A 27,168-nucleotide genomic window follows, 5' to 3' on the forward strand; every position below is an offset into this window, starting at 1 on the left:
GGGCCAATGATAGGAACTTGTCTTGGAGCAAAAGGACTCGTGTTCAGTGATGTCATTGTATCACTGGTTGTGGCTTTACTTCTTACAGAATGCTTTACTAATCCTGATATTCCTTTTTAATTATCACAGTCTTACAATCACATGACAGATTCTACATCAACAAGTATGTTTTTGATCACCTGAACTTTCAAAATAACACATTACTGACACTTCCACAGAAATTACTATATATTACAGTAATTTGCGTGACATCGACAACTTGTAAATTATGTTTATTGCAGCTTGCTTCAACCGGAGTTAAAATTACTTAAGATCTGTCAATTAGTAGTTAATTGGCCCTCCTTACAGCCATTAAATACAGATAAGATTGGCAAAAGAAATAAATGCATTACCGTACACATCATTTAAACACATCTAAACAAAATGCCTGCTCTGTTACATTGCACAAAACCAATGTGTTTATTATCATAACAGTGAATTGTAATTCCCATTCTCCCTTTTTTAATCAGATAACAATTAATTTCTTCTCCAAAGAGGGTATGATATGACTTTCTGGCAATGGTAATTGTTTGAATACAATTCAGTTCTGTAATGAATTGTGGATCAAGTGGCAGAGTATTTTGTTGTTGCTCAGGAAATGTTGAGTCCCAAGACTGTCACTTGAACTTGCTGATCTCACATTAGTGAATTTTCTGTTTTTGTCTTGTCCATTAGAATGTAGTGTGATGCAGAACAAGTTTGCTATCCTCGAATGAGAGGGGAATAGAGATTTTCTTTCATTACGAATCTCAGCTCTTAGTGGCCAGTCTTAGACGATATTAATAATTGACATGCAAATATCAGTACTCTAGAATATTATAGGTCTGGACCTCATCATCATAGCAGTCCCTCGAAATCGAGGAAGACTTGCTTCCACTCTTGGCATGAGTTCTTAGGTGGCTGAACAGTCCAATACGAGAAAAACAGTTTCTGTCACAGGTGGGACAGATAGTCGTTGAGGGAAAGGGTGGGCAGGGAGCCTGGTTTGCCGCACGCTCCTTCCGCTGCCTGCGCTTGATTTCTGCATGCTCTTGGCGACGATACTCGAGGAGCTCAGCGCCCACCCAAATGCACTTCCTCCACTTGGGGCGGTCTATGGCCAGGGACTCCCAGGTGTCAGTGGGGATGTCGCACTTTATCAGAGAGGCTTTGAGGGTGTCCTTGTAATGTTTCCTCTGCCCGCCTTTGGCTCGTTTGCCGTGGACGAGTTCCGAGTAGAGCACTTGCTTTGGGAGTCTCGTGTCTAGCATGCGAACTACGTGGCCTGCCCAGCTATTAATTGGATAAATATCTATTGTGAGTGGTATGTGAGGAGGTGAGACTCCTATAGAGTGCTGTAATTCCCTATTTTCAGGATGCTGTGTATAAAGGTGCAAGACATTAAACTTGTGTAGTTACTGGGAAGCAGATATATTAATAACTTCTGATCTGTGATTTGCAACTATGACATGCTTGTTGAAAATGTTCAAATATTTTTTTAAATAATTGAAATACAGCACTTGACTTATGCAAGTAAGTTTGGCTTGTAACAGCATTTTGGTGATTAAAGTTGGAAAATTATGACTAAGACCAAGGAAAGATGCATATCACTTTTAGTGACCACAGAAGGCCATTTGGTTCATTATTGGCTGTGCTGGTTTATTGCTAGAGCAATCCAAAATTAACCTCACTGCCCCATGCTCTCGTCAAAGCACTGTATTGTCCTCTGCTTCAAATATTTATTCACTTCACTCTTAAAAGATGCACTATTCTCTGCCTCATGCATTCCCTGTGGAAAATAATGCTATTCTCCAACAGCCCTCTGTATGGGTTTCAGGGATAACGCAATATTGGGCCGAAAATTCCAGCGAGACATTGCAAAAGCCAGTTTTTGCAGGATAATGCGCTTGCGCCAAAATCCGGCTTTTCCGATCTGTCAAGATTTCTCTTGACAGATCCTCCGCATTCCCGGGAGAAGGACATCCGCTATCTGCCCAACTCATGCCCAGCGAATGTCCTTCAAACTTTTATGCCTGGTAAAAGCAGGCGCATAGCTTACTTTTACCAATGTAAGAGTTTTAAAACATGTAAAAATTAAACTTAAATAATCATTTTTATATTAAAAACCCTGTCCATTAAGGTATGTTTATTTTTAACACTATTAAAACACATTAAAAAAATTCTCCAAAATATATATTTTTTCTAAAACATTTAATTACATTTAATTTCAATTAATTTTAAATGTGTGAGATGTTTTATTTATTTATTATGCTGTGTTTCGGTGTTTTAGGTTTTTTTCTCATTGATAGTTTCTTTGTCCGAGTTCCCACTACTATTACAGCGGTGAGGAGGGATGATATGTTGGAGGTATCATCAAATGAGGCCATATGGGTCAAATTGAAAAATAAAAAAGGGGCGATCACACTGCTGGGCATGTATTATAGACCCCCAAACAGTGGGAGGGAGATAGAGGAGCAAATATGTAGGCAAATTGCTCTGAAGTCCAAAAATCATAGGGTAGTAATAGTAGGGGATTTTAACTATCCAAATATTGATTGAGACAAATTTAGTGTGAAGGGTATAGAGGGTGCGGAATTCTTGAAATGCATTCAAGAGAACTTTTTTTCGTCAGTATATAGCAAGCCCAACACGAGAGGGGGCGGTCTTGGATTTAGTTTTGGGGAATGAAGCTGGGCAGGTTGAAGGGGTATTAGTGGGTGCCAGTGACCATAATTCAGTTAGATTCAAGTTGGTTATGGATAAGAACAAGAATAGGCCTGGAATAAAAGTTCCAAATTGGGGAAAAACTAATTTTGCTAAGTTAAGGTGTGATTTGGTCATAGTGGACTGGAAACAGCTACTTGTGGGTAAATCAGCGTTGGAACAGTGGGAAGGCATTCAAGGAGGAGATCTGGAAGGTTCAGGCCAAACATGTGCCCTTAAAGAAAAAGGCTGGGAAATATAATTCTAGAGCCCCTGGATGTCTAGGGACTTACAGGGGAGGATTAAGAAAAAAAGGGACGTTTATGTCATATTCCAACGGCTAAATACTATAGAATCTTTAGAGGAATATAGAAAGTTAAGAGGCAAAATTAAAAAGGATATTAGGAATGCTAAGAGAGAGCACGAGAAATTCTTGGCCAGTAAAATTAAGGAAAACCCTAAGATGTTCTATAAATATATTAAGAGTAAGAGGGTAACTAAACAAAGGGTAGGGCCTATTAGAGACCATGAGGGTAATCTTTGTGTGGAGGCAGAAGATGTTGGTAGGGTTCTTAACGAATACTTTGCATCTGTTTTCACAAAGGAAAGGGGCAATGCAGATACTGCTATCAAGGAGGAGTGTGATAGTCTGGATGAAATAAATATAGTGAGAGAGGAAGTATTAAGGGGTTTAGCAGTTTTGAAAGTAGATAAGTCCCCAGGCCCGGATGAAATGCATCCCAGGCTATTGAATGAAGTAAAAGAGGAAATAGCAGAGGCCTTGACCATCATTTTCCATTCCTCTTTGGATCTGGGCATGGTGTCAGAGGATTGGAGGACTGCTAATGAAGTACCCTTATTTAAGAAGGGAGAAAGGGATAGGCCGAGTAATTACAGGTCTGTCTGCCTAACCTCAGTGGTGGGAAAATTATTGGAAAAAATCCTGAAAGACAAGGATTAATTAGGGACAGTCAGCACGGATTTGTTAAGGGAAGATCGTGTTTGACTAACCTGATTGAATTTTTTGAGGAGGTAACCAAGAGGGTCGATGAGGGTAGTGCATTCGATGTAGTATATATGGACTTTAGCAAGGCTTTTGATAAGGTCCCACATGGTAGACTGATCATGAAGGTTAAAGCCCATGGGATACAGGGCAAAGTGGCAAATTGGATCCAAATTGACTTGGAGGTAAGAAGCAAAGGGTAATGGTCGATGGATGTTTTTGTGACTGGAAGGATGTTTCCAGTGGGGTTCCACAGGGCTCAGTACTGGGTCCCTTGCTTTTTGCGGTATATATCAGCGATTTAGATTTGAATATAGGGAGTATGATTAAAAAGTTTGCAGACAACACTAAAATTGGCTGTGTGGTTGATAATGAAGAGGAAAGTCATGGGCTGCAGGAGGATATCAATCTACTGGTCAGGTGGGCAGAGCAGTGGCAAATGGAATTTAATTCAGAGAAGTGAGAAGTGATGCACTTTGGGGGGGCTAATAAGGAAAGAGTATACACATTAGGTGGTAGGCCACTTAATAGTGTAGCTGAGCAAAGGGACCTTGGAGTGCTTGTCCACAGATCCCTGAAAGTATCAGGCCAGGTGGATAAGGTGGTTAAGAAGGCATACGGAATGCTTGCCTTTATTAGCCGAGGCATAGAATATAAGAGCAGGGCGGTTATGCTTAAATTGTATAATACTTTGGTTAGGCCACAGCTGGAGTACTGCGTGCAGTTCTGGTCGCCGTATTATAGGAAGGACGTGATTGCACTAGAGAGGGTGCAGAGGAGATTTACTAGGATGCTGCCTGGAATGGAGAATGTTAGTTATGAGGACAGATTGGATAGGCTGTGTTTGTTCTCATTGGAACAGAGGAAGTTGAGAGGAAACCTCATTGAGGCGTACAAAATATTGAGGGGCCTGGACATAGTGGATAGTAAGGGCCTATTTCCATTGGCAGAGGGGTCCAAAATGAGGGGGCATAGTTTTAAGGTGATTGGTAGAAGGTTTAGAAGGGATTTGAGGAGGGGCTTCTTTACGCACAAGGTTGTGGGGATCTGAAACTCGTTGACTGGAAGAGTGGTGGATGCAGAAACCCTCACCACTTTTAAGAGATGGTTGGATGGGCACTTAAAGTGCATTAATCTGCAGGGTTACAGACCTAGAGCTGGTAATTGGGATTAGACTGGATGACCTTTTGTTGGACTTCGCAGATATAATGGTAAGTACTGCAGGGAATAGAATATGGCCAGCGTGATCTCCTGGACTAGTTTCGATCGCCTGGATGGGTTGAAGAGGAATTTTCCCAGATTTCTTTCTCCCTAAATTGGCCTGGGTTTTTAATCTAGTTTTTGCCTTTCCCAGGAGATCACATGGGGTGGCGTGTAGAATGTTGCAGTATAAGGGATGTCGCAGGTGTGTGGGGCGGACTGGTTGGGCTGGGTGCTCTTTGCCTTTCTGCCATTGTTCATAGGTTTATATGTAACCTTTAGGGCTGCTGACCAAGGGCCGTGCGGCTCTTTGTCGGCCGGCACGGATGCGATGGGCCGAAATGGTCGCCTTCTGCGCTGTAAATTTCTATGTTTCAAATACTGCATAGTGATTGGTGTCCAGGTCCACGTGACTCCAGCATGTGCATACGTACGTACCTGAAAGACATCTCCCCATGCGCTGCGCAGCGAATCTAGGCCTCCGACCAGGATCTTGCGTTCCTCCAGGTATTTTCATAGAAACATAGAAAATAGGTGCAGGAGTCGGCCCTTCGAGCCTGCATCGCCATTCAATAACATCATGGCTGATCATTCTCTCAGTACCCCTTTCCTGCTTTCTCTCCATACCCCTTGATCCCCTTAGCCGTAAGGGCCATATCTAACTCCCTCTTGAATATATCCAATGAACTGGCATCAACAACTCTCTGTGGCAGGGAATTCCATAGGTTAACAACTCTCTGAGTGAAGAAGTTTCTCCTCATCTCAGTCCTAAATGGCCTACCCCTTATCCTAAGACCATGTCCCCTGGTTCTGGACTTCCCCAACATCGGGAACATTCTTCCTGCATCTAACCTGTCCAGTCCCGTCAGAATCTTATACGTTTCTATGAGATCCCCTCTCATCCTTCTAAACTCCAGTGAATAAAGGCCCAGTTGATCCAGTCTCTCCTCATATGACAGTCCAACCATCCCTGGAATCAGTCTGGTGAACCTTCGCTGCACTCCCTCAATAGCAAGAACGTCCTTCCTCAGATTAGGAGACCAAAACTGAACACAATATTCCAAGTGAGGCCTCACTAAGGCCCTGTACAACTGCAGTAAGACCTCCCTGCTTCTATATTCAAATCCCCTAGCTATGAAGGCCAATATACCATTTGCCTTCTTCACCGCCTGCTGTACCTGCATGCCAACTTTCAGTGACTGATGAACCATGACACCCAGGTCTTGTTGCACCTCCCCATTTCCTAATCTGCTGCCATTAAGATAATATTCTGCCTTCGTGTTTTTGCCCACAATGTGGATAACCTCACATTTATCCACATTATACTGCATCTGCCATGTATTTGCCCACTCGCCTAACCTGTCCAAGTCACCCTGCAGCCTCTTAGCGTCCTCCTCACAGCTCACACTGCCACCCAGTTTAGTGTCATCTGCAAACTTGGAGATATTGCACTCAATTCCATTAATATATATTGTAAAGAGCTGGGGTCCCAGCACTGAGCCCTGCAGCAGTCCACTAGTCACTGCCTGCCATTCTGAAAAGGACCCGTTTATCCCGACTCTCTGCTTCCTGTCTGCCAACCAGTTCTCTATCCACGCCAGTACATTACCCCCAATACCATGTGCTTTGATTTTGCACAACAATCTCTTGTGTGAGACCTTGTCAAAAGCCTTTTGAAAGTCCAAATACACCACATCCACTGGTTCTCCCCTGTCCACTCTACTAGTTTTATCCTCAAAAAATTCCAGAAGATTTGTCAAGCATGATTTCCCTTTCATAAATCCATGCTATCCTATCACTACTTTCCAAATGGGCTGCTATTTCAACCTTAATGATTGATTCCAACATTTTTTCCACTACTGTTCTTCGGGTCGGAGGCGTTCGTACGAAGGAAGCCTCCGTCCGCAATTTTCCTCTGTGTCTCGTAAGTATCCTTCTCAAACATACTGAGACTCTGATTGTCAACTACTGTAGAATTTGAGCCCAAAACAATACGTATAAATTGTTTCTCCTATTTCAGAAATGCCATTTTGGATAAAGTTACTACCTGTCATACTGATGCATTAGCTGCATTTGTATATTAAGGGATATAAAAACATGTATAAATGTGAGACTTTGACACCAGATTTCTGTAAAGCTTGGTTTCACTTTAATCGGAGGTCTCTGGCAATTTGAAGACTAATTGTTGGAATGTTTTTTGTATAAGATACCTAATGTAACAACAGCTGCAGACTTTTTTTAAAACAACATAGTGTTTTTTGGCTGAAATGGGCCAAACCAGCATAAAAGATCGAGGAATTTCAAGCGCAAGTTATGTCCAGCACAAATCGAGTTTCCACGATGTTTTATGCTGGTTTTAAAAAAAAACATCGCGTTGGAAGCCAGCTCCGCCCAGGCCCTCAAATTGAATTAATGAGCATGGCGAGCTTCCGCTCATTGTGCCCATTTGCAACCCTTCAGATTAAGCTTTCTTTTAAGGCATTAAGCAGTAGTTGGCATGTTTTTAAAAGTTTTTAAATATTAAGTATTTAATTTACGAAGAAACTGACTACTGTATACCAGTGAAACTAGTAAATGGTTCTATATAGTTTTTTTAAAGTCAAGTTACAGGTGGTGAACTAGACACTTATTAAAAATGCTATTTTTTGTGATAAACGCATTTATCCAATAGCATTTAGTGAAGTCTTTTGAAATCAGATATGTATTCTTTATAAATAGCAATTTGCTGTTCATGAAGTGTATACATTGCTTCTCCTCTGAACAAGTCCTATTCTTGAAAAACATCTTTAGTTCATAGACAATACAAAGTTAGCTAATAATCATTCTAGGTAGGGTCACAGATCATTATTTGGCATCCACAATCTCTTTTCTTGGAGGAAGTGGGGAAGTGGAAGAATGACCATGACAGTAATTGGATGAACAATGAACTCATGAAAGCAGGTGTTGATCAACAGGATCAGTCAGGTTAGGTAAAAAAACCTGCTACCATAATAGTAGACAGAACCACCTGTGACTGATCAGTGCTAGGTGGTGGGTACATAAGCTGGCCACCTCTTTTTAAAAAGTACCGGTGCTTTACGTCGAATGAATGCCTGGAGGAGGGTAGTGGGCCCCGTGATGGAGAAAATGCCATCAAGACTTGGATGAGCTAATCCTTGAATTAGCCATGTCATCCACAATCTACAAGCCGTGAATGGGTACCGTAGTGCCGGCTCTTCATAAATCTCACTTTAAACCTGCAACATGCACGTGAAAGCACAATATCCAAGGCTATTCTAAATTCTAAACTTCAGTGTCACCCAGTGATTTAACAATATTGCATTATGTAATGCAATTTCCTTGAGTGCATTTGTAGAGCAAATTGGTTCTAGAATTCATTTGCTCATCAGGCAGATCAGAAAACCGCTAACCTGACTGGTCCATGGTACAATTGTTTTGATCTTTCTCATTGTTTGAAGGCCAGTCTGTAGACTTTTGGTTGTTGTACAATATCATCAGTGTGTGACTTTATGGAGTATTAATATAAAGTTATTTTAAAATTCTGTAGACAACATGTAAATAGATTTAGAAAGAAAAAATACTGTTAAACTTTATTCATTCAATTCTTAAGGAAAAATCGATTAAAATTTTGTCCATACAGTACTGAACATAGTTACTTTTTTATTTCACAGAATAGAGGAAATCCACATTTCTTGCTGATTTTAAATTAATTGTAGAATTATCTACGGTTAACTATACTTCAGTTTTGCTTGGTTTAAAATATGTGCAATGTTTTTTTTTCTATATTCAAAGGTGCTATATAAATCCAAGTTGGTGGTGCTGTTGCCTATCTGAAATTTGATGTGGTCAGTTGAACATTTTTCATGCTCCTACTTCAAGCTGATTGCCCCATTATCTTTCATATAGAAAAGAAATAAACAATTTTCAAGTCATGATATCTATACTGAGCACAGAGCATGATTATGATAAATTTGGTTCAATAAACATTAATAAACATTAAGGTTGTCGTCTTTACTATGACTAGAAGTATTGTAAGTGCTGTTCACTTGTTTGCAATAAATAATATTGAATCAGATAAGCCATTAAAATCCATGACTTCTAATAAGAATATCATACTGTTGTGTCTTATCTAGAATAATGGGTATGTAGATAGTACAGGTTCGACCTCCTGAATCCGGCAACCTCAGGACCAAGACCGAGACGGTTTTCGTGTTTTTCCGGACTTCAGAACGTCATTCTGACCTCACGAATCCCAAAATACCCGAGCCCAGGTTCGGATATTTCCAGATTTAGAATGTCAGAAAGGTGGGGGCGGGGGGGGGGCGGGCGTGGGGGTGGTGGTGTGCTCGCTGAGGAGCTTTTCGGGTCACTGGCCCCGTTGATGAGGTCGTCGAGCACGGCCCCACCACCGAGGACCTGATCGTGCGGGGCCCCACCGCCGAGGACCTGATCGGGCGGGGCCCCACCGCCGAGGACCTGATCGGGCGGGGCCCCACCGCCGAGGACCTGATCGGGCGGGGCCCACCGCCGAGGACCTGATCGGGCGGGGCCCCACCGCCCAGGACCTGATCGGGCGTGGCCCACCGCCCAGGACCTGAACGGGCGGGGCCCCACCGCCGAGGACCTGATCGGGCGGGGCCCCACCCCCGAGGACCTGATCGGGCGGGGCCCACCGCCCAAGACCTGATCGGGCGGGGCCCCACCGCTGAGGACCTGATCGGGCGGGGCCCACCGCCGAGGACCTGATCGGACGGGGCCCCACCGCCCAGGACCTGATCGGGCGGGGCCCCACCGCCCAGGACCTGATCGGGCTGGGCCCACCGCCGAGGACCTGATCGGGCGGGGCCCCACCGCCCAGGACCTGATCGGGCGGGGCCCCACCGCCGAGGACCTGATCGGGCGGGGCACCATCGCCCAGGACCTGATCGGGCGGGGCCCCACTGCCCAGGACCTGATCGGGCGGGGCACCATCGCCCAGGACCTGATCGGGCGGGGCCCCACCGCCGAGGAATTGACCGGGCGGGATATTCGCCAAGGAAGTGATCGGGCGGGGCCCCACCGCCGAGGACCTGATCGGGCGGGCCACGTCGCCGAGGAAGTGATTGGGCAGGGCCCCACCGCCGAGGACCTGATCAGACGGGGCCCCACCGCCGAGGAAGTGACCGGGCAGGGCCCCACCACCGAGGACCTGATCGGGCGTGTATAGTCGCCAAGGAAATGTTTGGGTGGGGCCCCACCGCCGTGGAGGAGTTCCTTGTCTGGCCTGAGGTAGGTGGGGTCGGGCAGCCGAGGTAAAGGGGAGGGAGGGGGGCCGGGGTGAGGTCGGGCCGGGTGAAGTCGGGCCGGGCGAAGTCGATTCGCCAAGGCGGGGGAGTCTGGATATCGGAACATTTTCCGGTTTCTGGACGACCCCGCCATGGATCGGCCCGTTGTCTGGATTCTACAACATTCTGGATTCCGGAACTCTGGATTTTGGAGGTCAAACCTGTAGTGATGAAAATAAGAGTTTTAATTAGGCATTTGTTTTAATATTGCATCTTAAAAGATGCAAATAAACATACTGATTGATTACTTCCTCCAAGTATTCACTAGAGAAGACCTGAGCAATGTAAATAACAGTAATGTATGAATTTAGTGCAAAAATTGAATGATCAGATCATTTGAGTTGGAGCTTTGGATTAAGAATGAACTGTATTCATCTTTCTAGCACTTTGTTTCTCACCACATATTCATCTAGCTGTTTTCCCGAAACATGTGAACTGATGCATCATAATTGCCGTTGGTGAAGCCAGTTCCAAATATTCGCTACTCTGTAATGTATGGGGGAGTCTTGGTTCCTTTTAATCTCAAGTGTTTGTGAGGTGTTTTAATCGTACTCGTGTTCTTTGGTTTAGATCTAGGATCACAGTGCAAGTCAAATAGAATATTAAACTAAGCGACTTGTTTTTGTGCTGGTAACATTTCACAATCCTATCGTGCAATGTTCACTTCTCTCAGCATTTCAAAAGCTGGATCATGTCTTCTCCGACTTATTACTTCACATTTAAATATGGGCCTGAAACCTGAGTATGTGTTATATGGGAAAACTTGAAAGCTTGTTTTCATACTTTCTTGCAAAATAAAGTTACTACTTCCTGTTAGAAAATGGACCTAAAACCCATCATGACTAGTTACTGCAAATTGAGAAAAAATTTACAGAGATAGAAAAATGTGTGTTATATATGGAATGGTTATAGTATTCCATTCACCCTCCCTTCTATCCCACCTCCCAAACCCTAAACAAATATGAAAATATTTGGAATTTGCATACTTTTTGTGCAATGATTTTGATATTTGTGTTGAAGCCTTGAGACATGAAAAACATTACATTTCAGTTCTTGCCATAGATGTTAAATATCAGTGGGTGCAGATTTGCCGGGCCTCCTCCTGTTTGAGATCTTTCTCGTTTGTTCTGTGCCACTTTCCTCTGCAAAGATAAAAATATAACTTTTTAGAGAGGGTGTCTTTCTGCTGAATGGGACATATACAGATGGTCACATTTACAATTGCAATTCCATTGAAAAATTAAAATATTACTTACACTAACTACTTGACCAAGGTCCTTGCCACTTTTTGCACTGGCCCCCAGACCTCAGGGTGGTCACCATTGCACCGTAATCTTCTGCAAGTTGGTTCCTGCGTTTCTTCATTTCTTTGGGTGGAACTTTTATGTGACCTCGGCTGGTGTCCAGCTCCTGCCATCTGCCCTCAATCACAGTATCTAGTGCCTCCAATTCATCCTGTGAGAAATTCGTGGTCCTTGCGCCGCATTGCATCTTGTATTGCAGCCCTGATTTTTCCAATGATAAAGTTCTCACGCTCAAAGTTCTCACACACACATACAATTGGCTCTTTAAAAATGGCCAATTGCAGACCAGGAGCTGTACAGCGCATGCGTGCCCATAGGAATCACGTCAAAATGTCTTTTTTTTGTGCATGCGCAGAAGGGGCAGCATCATTTTTTCGGTGCAGACATTAGGCTCCACCCCCCGAGGCTACAGGATACGCTGCGCGGCACCAATTTCAAAAAAATAGAACGGGAAAACTTTGCACATTGATTTTTGGAGCAGTTGTGGCCTAGGAAAATGGGTGTAGCTCTGGCAATGCGCCAAAAAACAGCTGTGGGGAAAATTGAGCCCATTAAAAGTAGCCATACAAAGGCCATTCAAAAAAAGCAAACAAAGCTCTGGAGTTCATTTCTAGAGGAATAGATTTGAAAGGAAGCAGAGCAGTTATGTTAAACTTGTATGGAACCTTGGTTCGACCACACTTGGAGTACTGTGAATAGTTCAGGACTCCATAATATAAAAAGGATGTAGAGACACTGGAGGATGATACCAGAACTGAGAGATTATACCTATTGGTTAAAATTGAACAGGCTGGAGCTCTTTTTGCTAGAAAAGAGAAGACTGAGGGTTGACCTGATGGAGGTCTTTAAGATTATGAAAGGGTTTGATAGGGTAGACATAGAAGATGTGGCCACTTGTGGGGGAGACCAGAATTAGTCGCCACAAATATAAGATAGTCACGAATAAATCCAATAGCGATTTCAGGAGAAACTTCTTTACCAGAGACTGGTTAGAATGTAGAGTTCACAGAAGGAGTAGTTGAAGCAACTAGCAGTGATGCATTTAAGGGGAAGCTAGATAAACATATGAGGGAGAAATATGTTGATGCGGTTAGATAAAGAAGGTTGGGAGGAAACTCAATGTGGAGCATACACACAGGCATGGACCAGTTGTGCCGAATGATCTGTTTTTCTGCTGTAAACACTATATAATACTAAGTTTATTTATTGAAATTTGACCGATTCAATATGTTTCTTTATTCATTGGGATGTGGGCATTGCTGACACGGCCTGCATTTATTGCCCGTCCCTAATTGCCCTTAACTGAGTGGCTTGCTGGACTATTTCAGAGTGCTGTTAAGAGTCGAGCACGTTGCGGTGGGTCTGGAATGACATATAGGCCAGACCGGGTAAGGATGACAGATTTCCTTCCCTAAAGGAGATTAGTGATCCAAATGGGTTTTTACAACAAAGTAGTTACATGGTCACATTACTGATGCTAGCTTTTTATTCCAGATTTATTTATTAACTGAATTTAAATTCCACAGCTGTCATGGTGGGATTTGAACTCGTGTCTCTGCATCATTTGTCCAGGCCTCTGGATAAGTAGTAACATAACCACTATGCTACCGTTATCTTGTTTCATGTACGTGAATGAACAAGTGGAAATGCATAAGATTTAAAAGCAGGATTATGTCAGCCAAGATTTTTTAATGTATAATTTTACTTTTGTGAAAGGTGTTTACAAAGTCAATTTTTAATGATTCCTTTGTTCCCATCTCTTATTTTGCAGACGGTGCGTCATGGCTTCCCCTGTCAACCGACTGCCTTAGCTTTTGATCCAGTTCAAAAAATCTTGGCCATTGGGTGCCGCACAGGAGCTCTACGAATGTATCCTTTTTTACAAATGTTTTTTTTAACTAGTTCACAAGAAGGGGATACTTGCATCTTCCCATCTCCTGGCCATATTGCTTTCTTCTCCATTGAATTTGGATTGTTTGCACTGCAGTCATGGATAATATACAGCCTCGTCTCATTATGGTAAGTGTTTTTACCTGCAGCTTGTTCCATACTTAAATATTATTCAAATGAGTCTAGTCTGGCAGTGTTATGCTTATGTGACAGGGGTTGTGTTGGAAAGTAATGAAGTAATTTAATTTTGCTGCAGCTGCAAATGTAGGGGTAGAGTATTTGCTTCCTTTTATCCCATTTCTGTTGCTGGTATTATGGTTTGCAATCAATTTACACACATGGTACAAAGAGAAACTGCTCAGTTTTCTGTCAGAAAATCTGCCTGTAATGTTTTTACCATTTTTCTGAACTGATAGGATGATCTCATAGGGTTGAAATTGCCATCTAGCTATTGTTTTCAATTTCCATTTTATTCTGGTGTTGCTGTATGTACAGTTTGCTACATGCATTCCAGCCATTTTAAGTTTGAAGAACCTTTGCAGCTTTCAGACTAAATATATACTAGGCACAGATTCTTTCATACAAATATATTTTCTCTCCTATTTTCACGAGATTGGGATGAAACAATTTTATTCAAATTGAATAATTATTGGAGGATTGTTTTTTGAATAAAAATATAGTTGTACACATCTAGTGCAAAATTTTTGTTTCTTTAATTCAATAGGGATGTATCTGATAGGGTACCTAAGTTCATGTGATCTTAACATGATCCAGGCTTATTAAGACTTTCATGCGACACTTATAGTGTATCTTGATGTGACTGCACATAATTGAAAAAATAGAATCAAATTGCGATAAAACAGAAATGTTCTGAAACTTCGTTCTAATGGTAAAACAAAATGGCAGACTTAATAAATAGGGAGATAGATTTTGCCTCTTTTTGTACTTTAGACCAAAAGTAAATACAATTTAAGAAGAAAAAATGATTCATTGTCAAATTGTATATATATTTTTTTAAATTAAAGTGCCACATTATTGAAGAGAACTAGTATATTGGGGAATTTCTTTTTCATATTTACGCTGGTTTTTTTATCTCCTTTTTGTCTCCTTTGTACACCGAGGCAAAACAGATACACTGCTTTGAGTACTGTTGAGGGGGATGACTCATCAGGGGCGAGCAGCAGCAGCCAAGTTCATGGCACCGTGGCTGGCTCTGCTGCACAGGAGGGCAGGAAAAAGAGTGGGAGAGCGATAATGATAGGGGATTCAATTGTAAGGGGAATAGATGGGCGTTTCTGCGGCTGCAATCGAAACTCCAGGATGGTATGTTGCCTCCCTGGTGCAAGGGTCAAGGATGTCTTGGAGCGGGTGCAGGACATTCTGAAAAGGGAGGGTGAACAGCCAGTTTTCGTGGTGCATATAGGTACCAATGACATAGGTAAAAAATGGGATGAGGTCCTACGAAGCGAATTTAGGGAGCTAGGAGCTAAATTTAAAAAGTAGGACCTCAAAAGTAGTAATCTCAGGATTGCTACCAGTGCCACGTGCTAGTCAGAGTAGGAATCGCAGGATAGCTAAGATGAATACGTGGCTTGAGGAGTGGTGCAGAAGGAAGGGATTCAAATTCCTGGGGCATTGGAACCGGTTCTGGGGGAGCTGGGACCAGTACAAACCGGACGATCTGCACCTGGGCAGGACCGAAACCAATGTCCTAGGGGGAGTGTTTGCTAGTGCTGTTGGGGAGGAGTTAAACTAATTTGGCAGGGGAATGGGAACCAATGCAGGGAGACAGAGGGAAATAAAAAGGAGGCAGAAGCAAAATATAGAAAGGAGAATAGTAAAAGTGGAGGGCAGAGAAACCCAAGGCAAAAAACAAAAAGGGCCACATTACAGCAAAATTCTAAAGGGGCAAAGTGTGTTTTAAAAAAACAAGCCTGAAGGCTCTGTGCCTCAATGCGAGGAGTATTCGGAATAAGGTGGATGAATTAACTGCACAGATAGCAGTTAACAGGTACAATGTGATTGGCATCACGGAGACATGGCTCCAGGGTGACCAAGGTTGGAACTCAACATCCAAGGGTATTCAGCATTTAGGAAGGATAGACAGAAAGGAAAAGGAGGCGGGGTGGCATTGCTGGTTAAAGAGGAAATCAATGCAATTGTAAGGAAGGACATTAGCCTGGATGATGTGGAATCGGTATGGGTGGAGCTGCGGAATTCCAAAGGGCAGAAAACACTAGTGGGTATTGTGTATAGACCACCAAATAGTAGTAGTGAGGTTGGGGACAGCATCAAACAAGAAATAAGGGATGTGTGCAATAAAGGTACAGCAGTAATCATGGGCGACTTATTGATTGGGCTAACCTAACTGGTAGCAATGCGGTGGAGGAGGATTTCCTGGAGTGTATTAGGGATGGTTTTCTGGACCAATATGTCGAGGAACCAACTAGGGAGCTGGCCATCCTAGAATGGGTGATGTGTAATGAGAACAGACTAATTAGCAATCTTGTTGTGCGAGGCCCCTTGGGGAATAGTGACCATAATATGGTAGAATTCCTTATTAAGATGGAGAGTGACAAAGTTAATTCGGAAACTAGGGTCCTGAACTTAAGGAAAGGTAACTTCGATGGTTTGAGGCGTGAATTTGCTAGAATAGACTGGCAAACGATACTCAAAGGGTTGACGGTCGAAAAGCAATGGCAAACATTTAAAGATCACATGGATGAACTTCAGCAAATGTACATCCCTGTCTGGAGTAAAAATAAAACTGGGAAGGTGGCTCAACCATGGCTAACAAAGGAAATTAAGGATAGTATTAAAGCCAAGGAAGAGGCATATAAATTGGCTAGAAAAAGCAGCAAATCTGAGGACTGGGAGAAATTTAGAATTCAACAGAGGAGGACTAAGGGTTTAATTAAGAGGGGGAAAATAGAGTACGAGAGGAAGCTTGCAAGGAATATAAAAACGGACTGCAAAAGCTTCTACAAATATGTGAAGAGAAAAAGATTAGTAAAGACAAACGTAGGTCCCTTGCAGTTGGATTCAGGTGAAATTATAATGGGGAACAAAGAAATGGCAGACCAATTGAACCAATACTTCGGTTCTGTCTTCACTAAGGAAGATACAAATAATCTTCCGAAGATACTCGGGGACAGTGGGTCTAGTGAGAAGGAGGAACTGAAGGATATCCTTATTAGGCGGGAAATTTTGTTCGGGAAATTGATGGGATTGAAGGCCTGATGGTCTGCATCCCAGAGTGCTCAAGGAAGTGGCCCTAGAAATAGTGGATGCATTGGTGATCATTTTCCAACAGTTTATCGACTCTGGATCAGTTCCCATGGACTGGAGGGTAGCTAATGTAACACCACTTTTTAAAAAGGAGGGAGAGAGAAGACAGGTAATTATAGACTGGTTAGCTTGACGTCAGTAGTGGGGAAAATGTTGGAATCGATCATGAAGGACGAAATAGTAGCGCATTTGGAAAGTGGTGACAGGATCGGACCAAGTCAGCATGGATTTATGAAAGGGAAATCATGCTTGACGAATCTTCTGGAATTTTTTGCGGATGTAACTAGCAGAGTGGACAAGGGACAACCAGAGGATGTGGTGTATTTGGACTTTCAGAAGGCTTTTGACAAGGTCCCGCACAAGAGATTGTTGTGCAAAATCAAAGCACATGATATTGGGGGTAATATACTGATGTGGATAGGGAACTGGTTGGCAGACAGGAAGCAGATAGTCGGGATAAACGGGTACTTTTCAGAATGGCATGCAGTGACTAGTGGAGTGCCGCAGGGCTCAGTGCTGGGACCCCTGCTCTTTACAATATACAATAACGATTTGGATGAAGGAATAGAGTGTAATATCTCCAAGTTTGCAGATGACCCTAAACTGGGTGACGGTGTGAGCTGTGAGGAGGACGCTAAGAGGATGCAGGGTGACTTGGACAGGTTAGGTGAGTGGGCAAATGCATGGCAGATGCAGTATAATGTGGATAAATGTGAGATTATCCATTTCAGGGGCAAAAACACGAAGGCAGAATATTATCTGAATGGCGGCAGACTAGGAAAAGGGGAGGTGCAACGAGACCTGGTTGTCATGGTTCATCAGTCACTGAAAGTGGGCACGCAGGTACAGCAGGCGGTAACGAAGGCAAATGGTATGTTGGCCTTCATAGCTAGGGGATTTGAATATAGAAGCAGGATGGTCTTATTGTAGTTGTACAGGGCCTTAGTGAGGCCTCACCTGGAATATTGTGTACAGTTTTGGCTTCCGAGTCTGAGGAAGGACGTTCTTGCTATTGAGGGAGTGCAGCGAAGGTTCACCAGACTGATTCCAGGGATGGCTGGGCTGTCATATGAGGAGAGACTGGATCAACTGGGCCTTTATTCACTGGAGTTTAGGAGGATAAGAGGGGATCTCATAGAAACATATAAGATTCTGACGGGACTGGACAGGTTCGATGCGGGAAGAATGTTCCCGATATTGGGGAAGTCCAGAACCAGGGGACATAGTCTTAGGATAAGGGGTAGGCCATTTAGGACTGATGAGGAGACACTTCTTCACTCAGAGAGTTATTAACCTGTGGAATTCCCTGCCACAGAGAGTTGTTGATGCCAGTTCACTGGATATATTCAAGAGGGAGTTAGATATGGCTCTTATAGTTAAGGGGATCAAGGGGTATGGAGAGAAAGCAGGAAAGGGGTACTGAAAGAATGATCAGCCATGATCTTATTAAATGGTGGTACAGGCTCGAAGGGCCGAATGACCTACTCCTGCACCTATTTTCTATGTTTCTATGTATTGGCTGGGGGGAGGATCAGAAATGTTGATCAATGACCAGGTTTACAACAAATGTGAGCATAAGTGGTTTGAAATGCAATGTTGAGGCAGTCAAGAAAAATATGTTTAATAATTCACAGTTTTATTGAAAATGACAGAGAATTATTTATTTCAGAGTTCTGTTTAATAGGATACTCCTCTCAAGCTATTCATTCTGGAATTTATCCCTTGAATGAGGTGGGCTAAATAATTCACGAGTGGCACAGAGTTAAGAAGATCCTACTTGCAAATAGAATTAATTCCAGATTTAGTATGTGGGGTGATATAAAACCTATTTTTTTTTTAAAAAGGTACTTTATTCCTATAATAAAAACAGAAAATTCTAGAAACATGCAGCAGGTTAAGCATCATGTGTGGAGAAAGGATAGTAGGGTCACTGGGCACGATATTAACCACCTCACGATGGGCAGGAGAGAGTCTCGGTGCATTACCAGTGGCTGTGAAAGCCACCACCACCCTCAATATTTGTTCCCTCTAGTTCCTTCAGGGCTCTACCGGAGACATACCGAGTGTCTTGCAGTTGACTACAAATAAATGCATAAGACAGGTAACTAATGGATTGTTTGCCAGGGCTGGGAGGTATGTAAACTTTCCCTGTGATACAATAGCCAGATTGAGTGGACACTGGGATTCACGTCTCTGGCTGGCTTCCCACAGGTGTAGGGTGCCATCTACTGTTACACACATGGCAATCTGAGCGCCTGCAGATCAGCGCAAGAGATCAATGTTCAACTGGTCTGCAACCACAAGAAAAGTTTCATGTGGACCTGTGTCAGATTCCCTGGGAGCCATGATGCTTTCATACTACGGCAGTCCAACATCCCCGACCCGTTTGGACCTGAAGCCAGCCTAAACAAAAATCTTGCACTAGATGTGTACAGCTATGTTTTTATTCAAAAAATAATCCTCTAATAATTATTCAATTTGCATAAAATTGTTTCATCTCAATCTCGTGAAGATAGGTGAGAAAATATATTTGTATGAAAGAATCTGTGCATAGTATAAATTTAGCCTGGCTCTTCAAACTAAAATGGCTGGAATGCATGTAGCAAACTGGCAGGTAACAAAGGATATCCCCTTCAGACCTGGCTGAGACACCTCTGAGGAACCCCACCGATGAACACCAGGAGCACTACAATGTGAGCCATATTTTCTACCAGATATGTCATTGAGCAAGCCATTGGCGTGCTCAAGTTGCTCTTCAGGTGCCTGGACAGGTCTTGAGGTACCCTTCAGTACTCACCAGCGAGGATCTCCAGCATAATCGTCGTGTATTGCGTTCTACACAACAGAGCGCAGCAGCCAGGACTAAAGGTGCAGGAGGAACAAGCCGCTCAGCTCTCTGCATCTGATGAGAATTCCAATGGAGAGGAGGAGGAAGAAGTGGTGACCAATGCTACACCAGCTAATCACAATGCTGCTCAACGTTTCAGTTATTCATTCACTGGGCCAAGTAACAGCCTTGTGTGCGATCAGGCTAATTCAGCACTAGGCCGGGGGTGGAGCCTGTGCCTTTCCCGCATCACGCTTGAACATGCGTGATGGAGACACGAAACCTGGAATTAAAATAAGAGGCATTTCTGTTCAAATCAGATGTTCCCACGATCTTGTGCGTTTGCTCCCTGCTATCGTTCACCCCGCTCCCAACTCAGAACCTGTCTCAGCGTTAATATGGAGGCCAATATTTCAGGTCTATGACCCTTAGTCAGAATTGGAAGATATTATAGATGAGCAGCTTATAATGAGGAATAGAGCAAAGGTAAAGTGGTGGGTGGGGAGAAAAAGAAAAGAATGATCTGTAAACTGATTAGTTAGTGGACAGGAGATGATTAAATACCAGATGTGATAACAGATAAGACAAAAGGAGGCAATAATGAGATAATTTAGAGTAATAAAAAATATATACATGACCCAGAGAATGTATGAATGGTAATAGCAGAGTGGGAGGGAAGCGTGGAAAAACTGGTAAAGCCGCGTAGGCTCCAGTGTTCCGGGAGCATGGCAGAAAATGGCAGATAGACACCAGGGGTGTAGACCAATCCGCTGGACATGTATGGAATACTCATGCAAAGCATCAACTCATACCCCAAAAGCGCTGATACACTCCTCCTGTATTACTAGCATCTGCTGTCAGACAGGTGGATCCACTAAGCTTGGGCATTACTTTAACATATCTTTGGGTGGAACTCACCTATTCCATAGATTTTGTTGGCTATTTTGGGTGTTCTTTTCCTTGGAAATAGTTAACCAGGGTTTGGATAATTTCTAGATGTTTTGCATATTCTAAGTCAAGATGTTAGATGTTTTGAGTGTTTGTGCTGTCATATTGAAAAATAAATTGGTTTACTTTCTGCAAAGCTCAACATGAAAGCAGCAATGTTGGATAGTTTGATTCTTCATCATGTCTTTTGTGTATTTGCGCAGTGACTACTTGCAGCTTCTGTCTATACGTTCATTTTTGTTCAGTACAGAGGATGACCCACCAGGATCTAAGCAATTGTATAAAATCCATGGTCATAATTATTATGGCTATTGCTATTATAAATTTAAGCACTGATAAATGGAGTTGAATTTGGAAAGTAGATTCCTTGGATATTCTGCCAATATAATATTTAGAGCACTGTATTAGCTGCTTTCTATAAAAAGTGTCAGAATGGAAAACCTGTTAACAATAGTGGACTACCTCCATCATGTCAGAATTATCAGACATCGAATTATCAAGAATTTATAAAAAAGAAAAATTGCAAGAAAATTATTAAACTTAAAAATAGACATATGACAAATCTAGGGCTAATAGTACTAAAGATAATAGAGGCAAAGCAAAAAAGATTAGTGAGGCCAAGAAAGGATGTGAAGAAAGACTAGGAGCTAATGAGGGAATTGGTAAAGGGTTTTATAAACAACTGAAAAGTTTAAAAAAAATTTTATAAAATAAGGCCAATTAGAGAAAGAAACGGAAATCTTATGAAAGACAAAGGAATAGCGGAGATACTAAATGAGTAAATTGCCTCGTTTTTCACAGAAGAGTGCAAAAGTGAAAATGAAAGGGTGCAAGAGGAGGTGGAGCAATTGAATTGGATAACTAAAGTATTACTGAAAAAATTGGTGGAGCTCAGTGAAAAAGGCACCGTCCCTTAATAGTATGCATCTTACAATGTCAGAGGGGAAACAGAATTTTCCGTTTGTATTTCAGATTTACAGCATTTGCAGTTTTCCTTTTCTTTTGCCTTTGTACGAGGCAAGGCTTGTCTGACAAATTTAAGAGATCTTTGAGAAAATAACGAATAGTATTGCTGAGGGAAATGCAGTCTGTGTGGAATTTCAAAAGGCATTTGATAAGGATTCTTGTTGGTAAATTAGAAGTGGCGAATTAAAAAGTTTAGACAGCTTTCCAGATCAGTATTTTGCTCCCTGTACAATCTGACTTTCTATAATGATGCAGTGAGAAAACACAAATAACGATGGTTTATGCTGCTGACAAGCGTTAAGATGTATTTCTGACATCATTTTGACCTGAATGGCCCTTAAATGTAAACAGCCTCAAGGTGAAGGGTACTTTAGTCATGGTCCAAAAATTGCTTCCTAATAAATCCCAGTGGTGTGTAATAGTCAATCTTAGGAATGGTCTAGGATGGTTGTATAAATGAGTGACACAAGCAACTCCAGAAGCAGAGATGAAACAGTATGATCCATTTATATGATAACATTAATCAGAAGTTTACTGCTACTGGTTGGTGCATCACGGAGGCAAAATTCTGTGCTTTGTTTCTGAATTAAAATGCCAATATAATAGCAACTGATAACTCACGTGATAGCAAACACTACTTATTGCAGAATATAGCAATTTGTGATGATGTGTATTGTTCTATTTTGAAAATGTAACTATTACAAAACAACATTTCAGATCAAAGGTACGTTTTCTTTTACTTTTATTTTATTGGCCTTGCATTGTTGTACAGGTTCGTCCTCCAAAATCCGGAACGTTCCGAAATCCGGACATCGCACTGATCTGTGGAGGGGTCGTCCAAAATCTATAAAATGTTCCGAAATCCGGACATTTTTTAAAGGGCGCACAGAGGCTATTTAGGATCCAGCTATTGCTGTATAACTTATATTTCACCTACTTAGATGATCAGTTCACCAGTTATACATCAACACAATTCTAATTCTTTTGCCACTGACTCATTTCATCCACTGCACTTGTCATTCGCACAAAGCATGAAGTTCTCAAGAGAAGCATTTCTGATTATTTTGCAATATAGTCAAAGATGCCGTATGATAGTTCAAACAATATGCAGCAGACATAAACCCAGTGAATGGTTTTATCAGTAACTTACACAAAAGATAGCAAGTGGAAAAATATCTGTAAATACTGTAACTCTGAATTGCAATCAATAGACTGCCAAAAATAGCACTAGTGATTTCCATTTGCATGCTGACAGAACTAATGTTTACCAGGGTACCCTGAAAGTAGACTATGGGCTAGAAATTCATTTTTTGGTGATAGCGGTATTTTTTCAGAATTTTTCGCCAAAAATACCACTCGTCCTATTTTTTAAAGGCCCAGTGGTAAAAATCAGCGTTGCACGCCGCGATCCTCGCCAACTTTAGCCCAAGGTCGACTACCGCTGTGAGAGAGACCTTGGGAGCGGGGGAAAACACTATAAAAAACACACAACATTCACAAGACAATTAACTATTGCATCGCTGACAAAAAAATTAAAAAATAAAAACTTTAACTTATCTTTTTTGCAGGTCTTCATAACTACCACTGTTTTTGGGGCAGCAACGCAGGTTTTTCTCTGCCGTTTTTTTTCCCCCAGAATACGGATGCGCCAAAAGTCAAAATTTGGGACATCGGAAATATGTTCTGAAATCCGGAAATACCCGAACCTCGACCTGGGCGTTTATGGATTCGGGACGCTGGAAACATGTTGCGAAATCCGAAAATACCCAAAATCTGGAACGGCCTCGGTCCCGAGACCTCCGGATTTGGGAGATCAAACCTGTATTCCATTTGAATCATGATGTTTATTGTTCCCAAACTTTGCACTGAACCAAGTCATTGTAAGTTATTAACTTAACCAGGCATAGCAGGTGCCATTTTCCTTTGTTCATGTTGTTAGAAATATGAATCAAATTTGTGATACTAAGCAAATATGAGCCTCTGCAATTGCAGCCCTCATCTGAAGACGAAGTCCCGTCTTCACAAAATGCAAATACAGGCATCTCTTGATTATCTGTACAATGATCTAATGGAGAACCCGCTGCAACGGCACTTTTAAAAACTGTGATTCTGTTCCGTGTACAGCTGCACACGACCATTAAACCCACCCCACACAGTCCTGCGCTGACACACAGCATTATCACTACACATAGAGGAAGGGCTTTATTTTATAATAAAGTTTAATGCTGTCTTGACCTTAAAGGAATCCTTGTAGAGCAATCAAATTAACTTGGACCGGGACAGACTGTCCCACTCATACTGCGACCCATCCTCACGTTATCAGAGCGAAGGCATTGCTCCCAACCCCGCTCTTTTAGGGCACTGTGCAGATCATCACCCTGGAAGTAAGTTCAGAGGGGCAAAAGATTTATCAACTCTTCCTCCCTTTCCTGCCGTCTTTCCGTTTTCTGATCTTGGTGAATGTGCTCTTGCGCAGTCTGGTATATCACTGAGGGTGCCACCTCGGGGGTAAGTAAAGCCGCGTCTCATTTGACCTCCAGCGGTTGAAGCCTTTAGACTGGCCATTTTAAGAACAAGTAGACACAGTATAACATGGGTCTCTTCACTTTATATTAAAATGAATAGGTGGACAATCCCATCCTGGAGTGCATAGAAGCAGAAAAGCATCAAAGTACTGTATAAATTTGGGACCCAAACATTCTCGGCAAGTACGTGCACTCGCCCTAGCGGCAAAATCGTTTACCCGGAATAGCCCGATCCCCGAGGGCCCCAGATAATCAAGAGTTGCCTGTAATACTAAGCTGAAGGTGACAAACGTGACAATTAAGGATCTATAAAAGGACAGAAAAAAAATCCAAATGAACAAAATAATGGTATATGAAATTCAATGCAGACAATTGCAAGATTTTACACATTTGATAAAAGAATGAGGGGCTGAAATTGCCCTCCATCCGAAATGGGTCGCACCTACCGCTTTTAAAGTGTGACGTCCGTCCTAATGCATGGGGCGGACAATCTGGAGAAATTTAGGACTTTGTTTTTTGGTTCCGGTCGGAGCGCTGTTAGTGTCGGGAGAGAGGCGGAAGTGCGGGCGGTTCGGAACGGCCATCGCTGATGGCGTCAGCATCCATCCCCTTCAGTTAAAGGGGAGGACCACTGTGAACTCTGCAGCCACACTAGTGGCAAACACTGGTCCACCAGGGAGGGTTTCGGCCAGGCCAGGCTGCCTGTTGGTGGTCCGGCCAAACCCGTCGGCATAATTGTCGGCCCGATAATAAAAAATAAAATAGAGTCGCCAGCATCATGACCTCCCCTTTAGAACATAAGAACATAATAAATAGGAGCAGGAGTAGGCCATTTGCCCCCTCGAGCATGCTCCGCCATTTAATAAGATCATGGCTGATCTGATCTTGGGCTCAGCTCCACTTCCCTGCCCACTCCCCAAAACCCTTCACTCCCTTATTGTTCAAAAGTCTATCTATTGCCACCTCAAAGATATTCAATGACCCAGCCTCCACAGCTCTCTGGGGCAGAGAATTCCACAGATTTACGATCCTCTGAGAGAAGAAATTCCTCCTCATCTCCGTTCTTAAACTATGCTTCCTTGTTCTAAATTCCCCCACAAGTGGAAACATCCTCTCTGCATCTACCTTGTCGAGCCCCTTCAGTATCTTATATGTTTCCATAAGAGAACCTCTCATTCTTCTAAACTCCAATGAGTATAGGTCCAACTTACAACCTTTCTTCATAAGTCAACCCCTTCATCTCAGGAATCAATGTAGTGAACCTTCTCTGAACTGCCTCCAATGCAAGTATATCCCTTCTTAAATAAGGAGACCAAAACTGTATGCAGTACTCTAGGTGTGGCCTCACCAATACCTTGTACAGTTTTAACAGGACTTCTCTGCTTTTATACTCTATCCCCCTTGCAATAAAGGCCAACATTCCATTGCCTTCCTGATTACTTACTGTACCTGCATACTAACATTTTGTGTTTCATGCACAAGGACCCCCAGGTTCTTCTGTACTGCAGCATTCTATAATCTTTCCATTTAAATAATAATTTGCTTTTCAATTTATTCTGCCAACGTGGATAACCTCTCACTCTCCCACATTATACTCCATCTGCCAAATGTTTGCCCACTCACTTAGCCTGTCTATATCCCTTTGCAGATTCTTTGTGTCCTCCTCATGATTTGTTTTCTCATCCATCTTTGTATCATCAACAAACTTGGCTACATTACACTCTGTTCCTTCATCCAAGGCATTAATATAGATTATAAGTAGTTGAGTCCCCAGCACCGTTCCCTGTGGCACCCCTCTAGTTACCATTTGCCAACCCGAAAATTACTCATTTATCTCGACTCTGTTTTCTGTTAGTTAGCCAATCCTGTATTCATGCTAATATATTACCCCCAACCCCGTGAGCTGTTATCTTGTGCAGTAACCTTTTATGTGGCACCTTATCGAATGCCTTCTGGAAATTCAAATACACCACATCCACTTGTTCCACCTTATCCACCCTGCTCGTTACATCCTCAAAGAGCTCCAGCAAATTTGTCAAACATGATTTCATTTTCATAAAACCATGCTGACTCTGCTTGACTGTATTATGCTTCTCCAAATGACCTGCTGCTGCTTCCTTAATAATGGACCTTTAGTCCCATTATTTTACCGAGTACTTTTTCTTTAGTGATGGTGATTGTTTTAAGTTCCCCTCTCCCTATAGCCCCTTGATTATCCATTATTGGGATGTTTTTAAGTGTCTGCTACCGTGAAGACCAATACAAAATATTTGTTCAAAGTGTCTGCCATTTCCCTGTTCCCCCATTATTAATTCCCCAGTCTCATCATCGAAGGGATCAACATTTACTTTAGCTACTCTCTTCCTTTTTATATACCTGTAGAAGTTCTTACTATCCGTTTTTATATTTCTTGCTCGTTTACTCTCATAATCCATCTTCTCTTTTTATTAGTCATTCTTTGCTGGAAATTTAAAAAATTTCCCAATCCTCTGGCCCACTAATCTTGCCAACATTGTATGCCTTTGTTTTCAGTTTGATACCACCCTTTACTTCCTTAGTTAGCCAATGATCATTCTCCCTTCTCTTAAAATCTTGCCTTCTCACTGGAATATATTTTTGTTGAGAGTTATGCAATATCTCCTTAAATGTCTGCCACCGCTTATCAACTGTCTTACACTTGAATCTATTTTCCCAGTCCACTTTAGATAACTTTGCCCTCATACCTTTGTAATCGCCTTTACTTAAGATCAGGGCATTGGTTTGAGACCCAACTTTCGCACCCTCCAACTGAATTTGAAATTCAACCATGCTATGATCACTCTTTCCTAGAGGATCCTTTACGATAAGATCATTTATTAATCCTGTCTCATTACACAGTACTAGTCTAAGATAGCCTGCTCCCTGGTTGGTTTGACGACCATTCTGTTCAAGGAAACCATCCTGGATACACTCTATGAACTCTTCCTCAAGGCTGCCTTGGCCAATTTGATTTGCCCTTTAAGGGCAGCCGTGCTACCCAGCCACACACAGCTTCCTGACAGGGAAAGCCATCAGGGGCACCGATCAGCGGCGGTGCCAATTCCGCGGGGCAATACCACACGAGGGGCAAAAAGGGGGTTACTGCCAGTTGATAAGGGGTCGGTGCATGTCCGACGTGGCAGGAACACGGGCG

General features: G+C 42.5%; 1 protein-coding gene and 1 long non-coding RNA gene across 8 annotated transcripts in view; one reads left to right on the forward strand and one right to left on the reverse strand.

Annotated features, from left to right (window-relative positions):
* Nucleotides 1–27,168, forward strand: part of LOC139276085 (syntaxin-binding protein 5-like) — a 671,748-nt gene that overhangs the window by 38,546 nt on the left and 606,034 nt on the right. For all 7 annotated transcript variants that reach the window (XM_070893547.1, XM_070893550.1, XM_070893548.1 and 4 more), the window contains exon 2: nucleotides 13,324–13,421. In XM_070893547.1, the coding sequence (XP_070749648.1) occupies nucleotides 13,324–13,421 (98 nt within the window). The remainder of the gene's footprint in view (nucleotides 1–13,323; nucleotides 13,422–27,168) is intronic.
* Nucleotides 1–27,168, reverse strand: part of LOC139276086 (uncharacterized) — a 116,498-nt gene that overhangs the window by 38,350 nt on the left and 50,980 nt on the right. The gene's annotated exons all lie outside the window — the stretch shown is intronic.

Source organism: Pristiophorus japonicus, chromosome 11 (assembly GCF_044704955.1).
Source record: "Pristiophorus japonicus isolate sPriJap1 chromosome 11, sPriJap1.hap1, whole genome shotgun sequence".
NCBI lineage: Eukaryota > Metazoa > Chordata > Chondrichthyes > Pristiophoridae > Pristiophorus > Pristiophorus japonicus.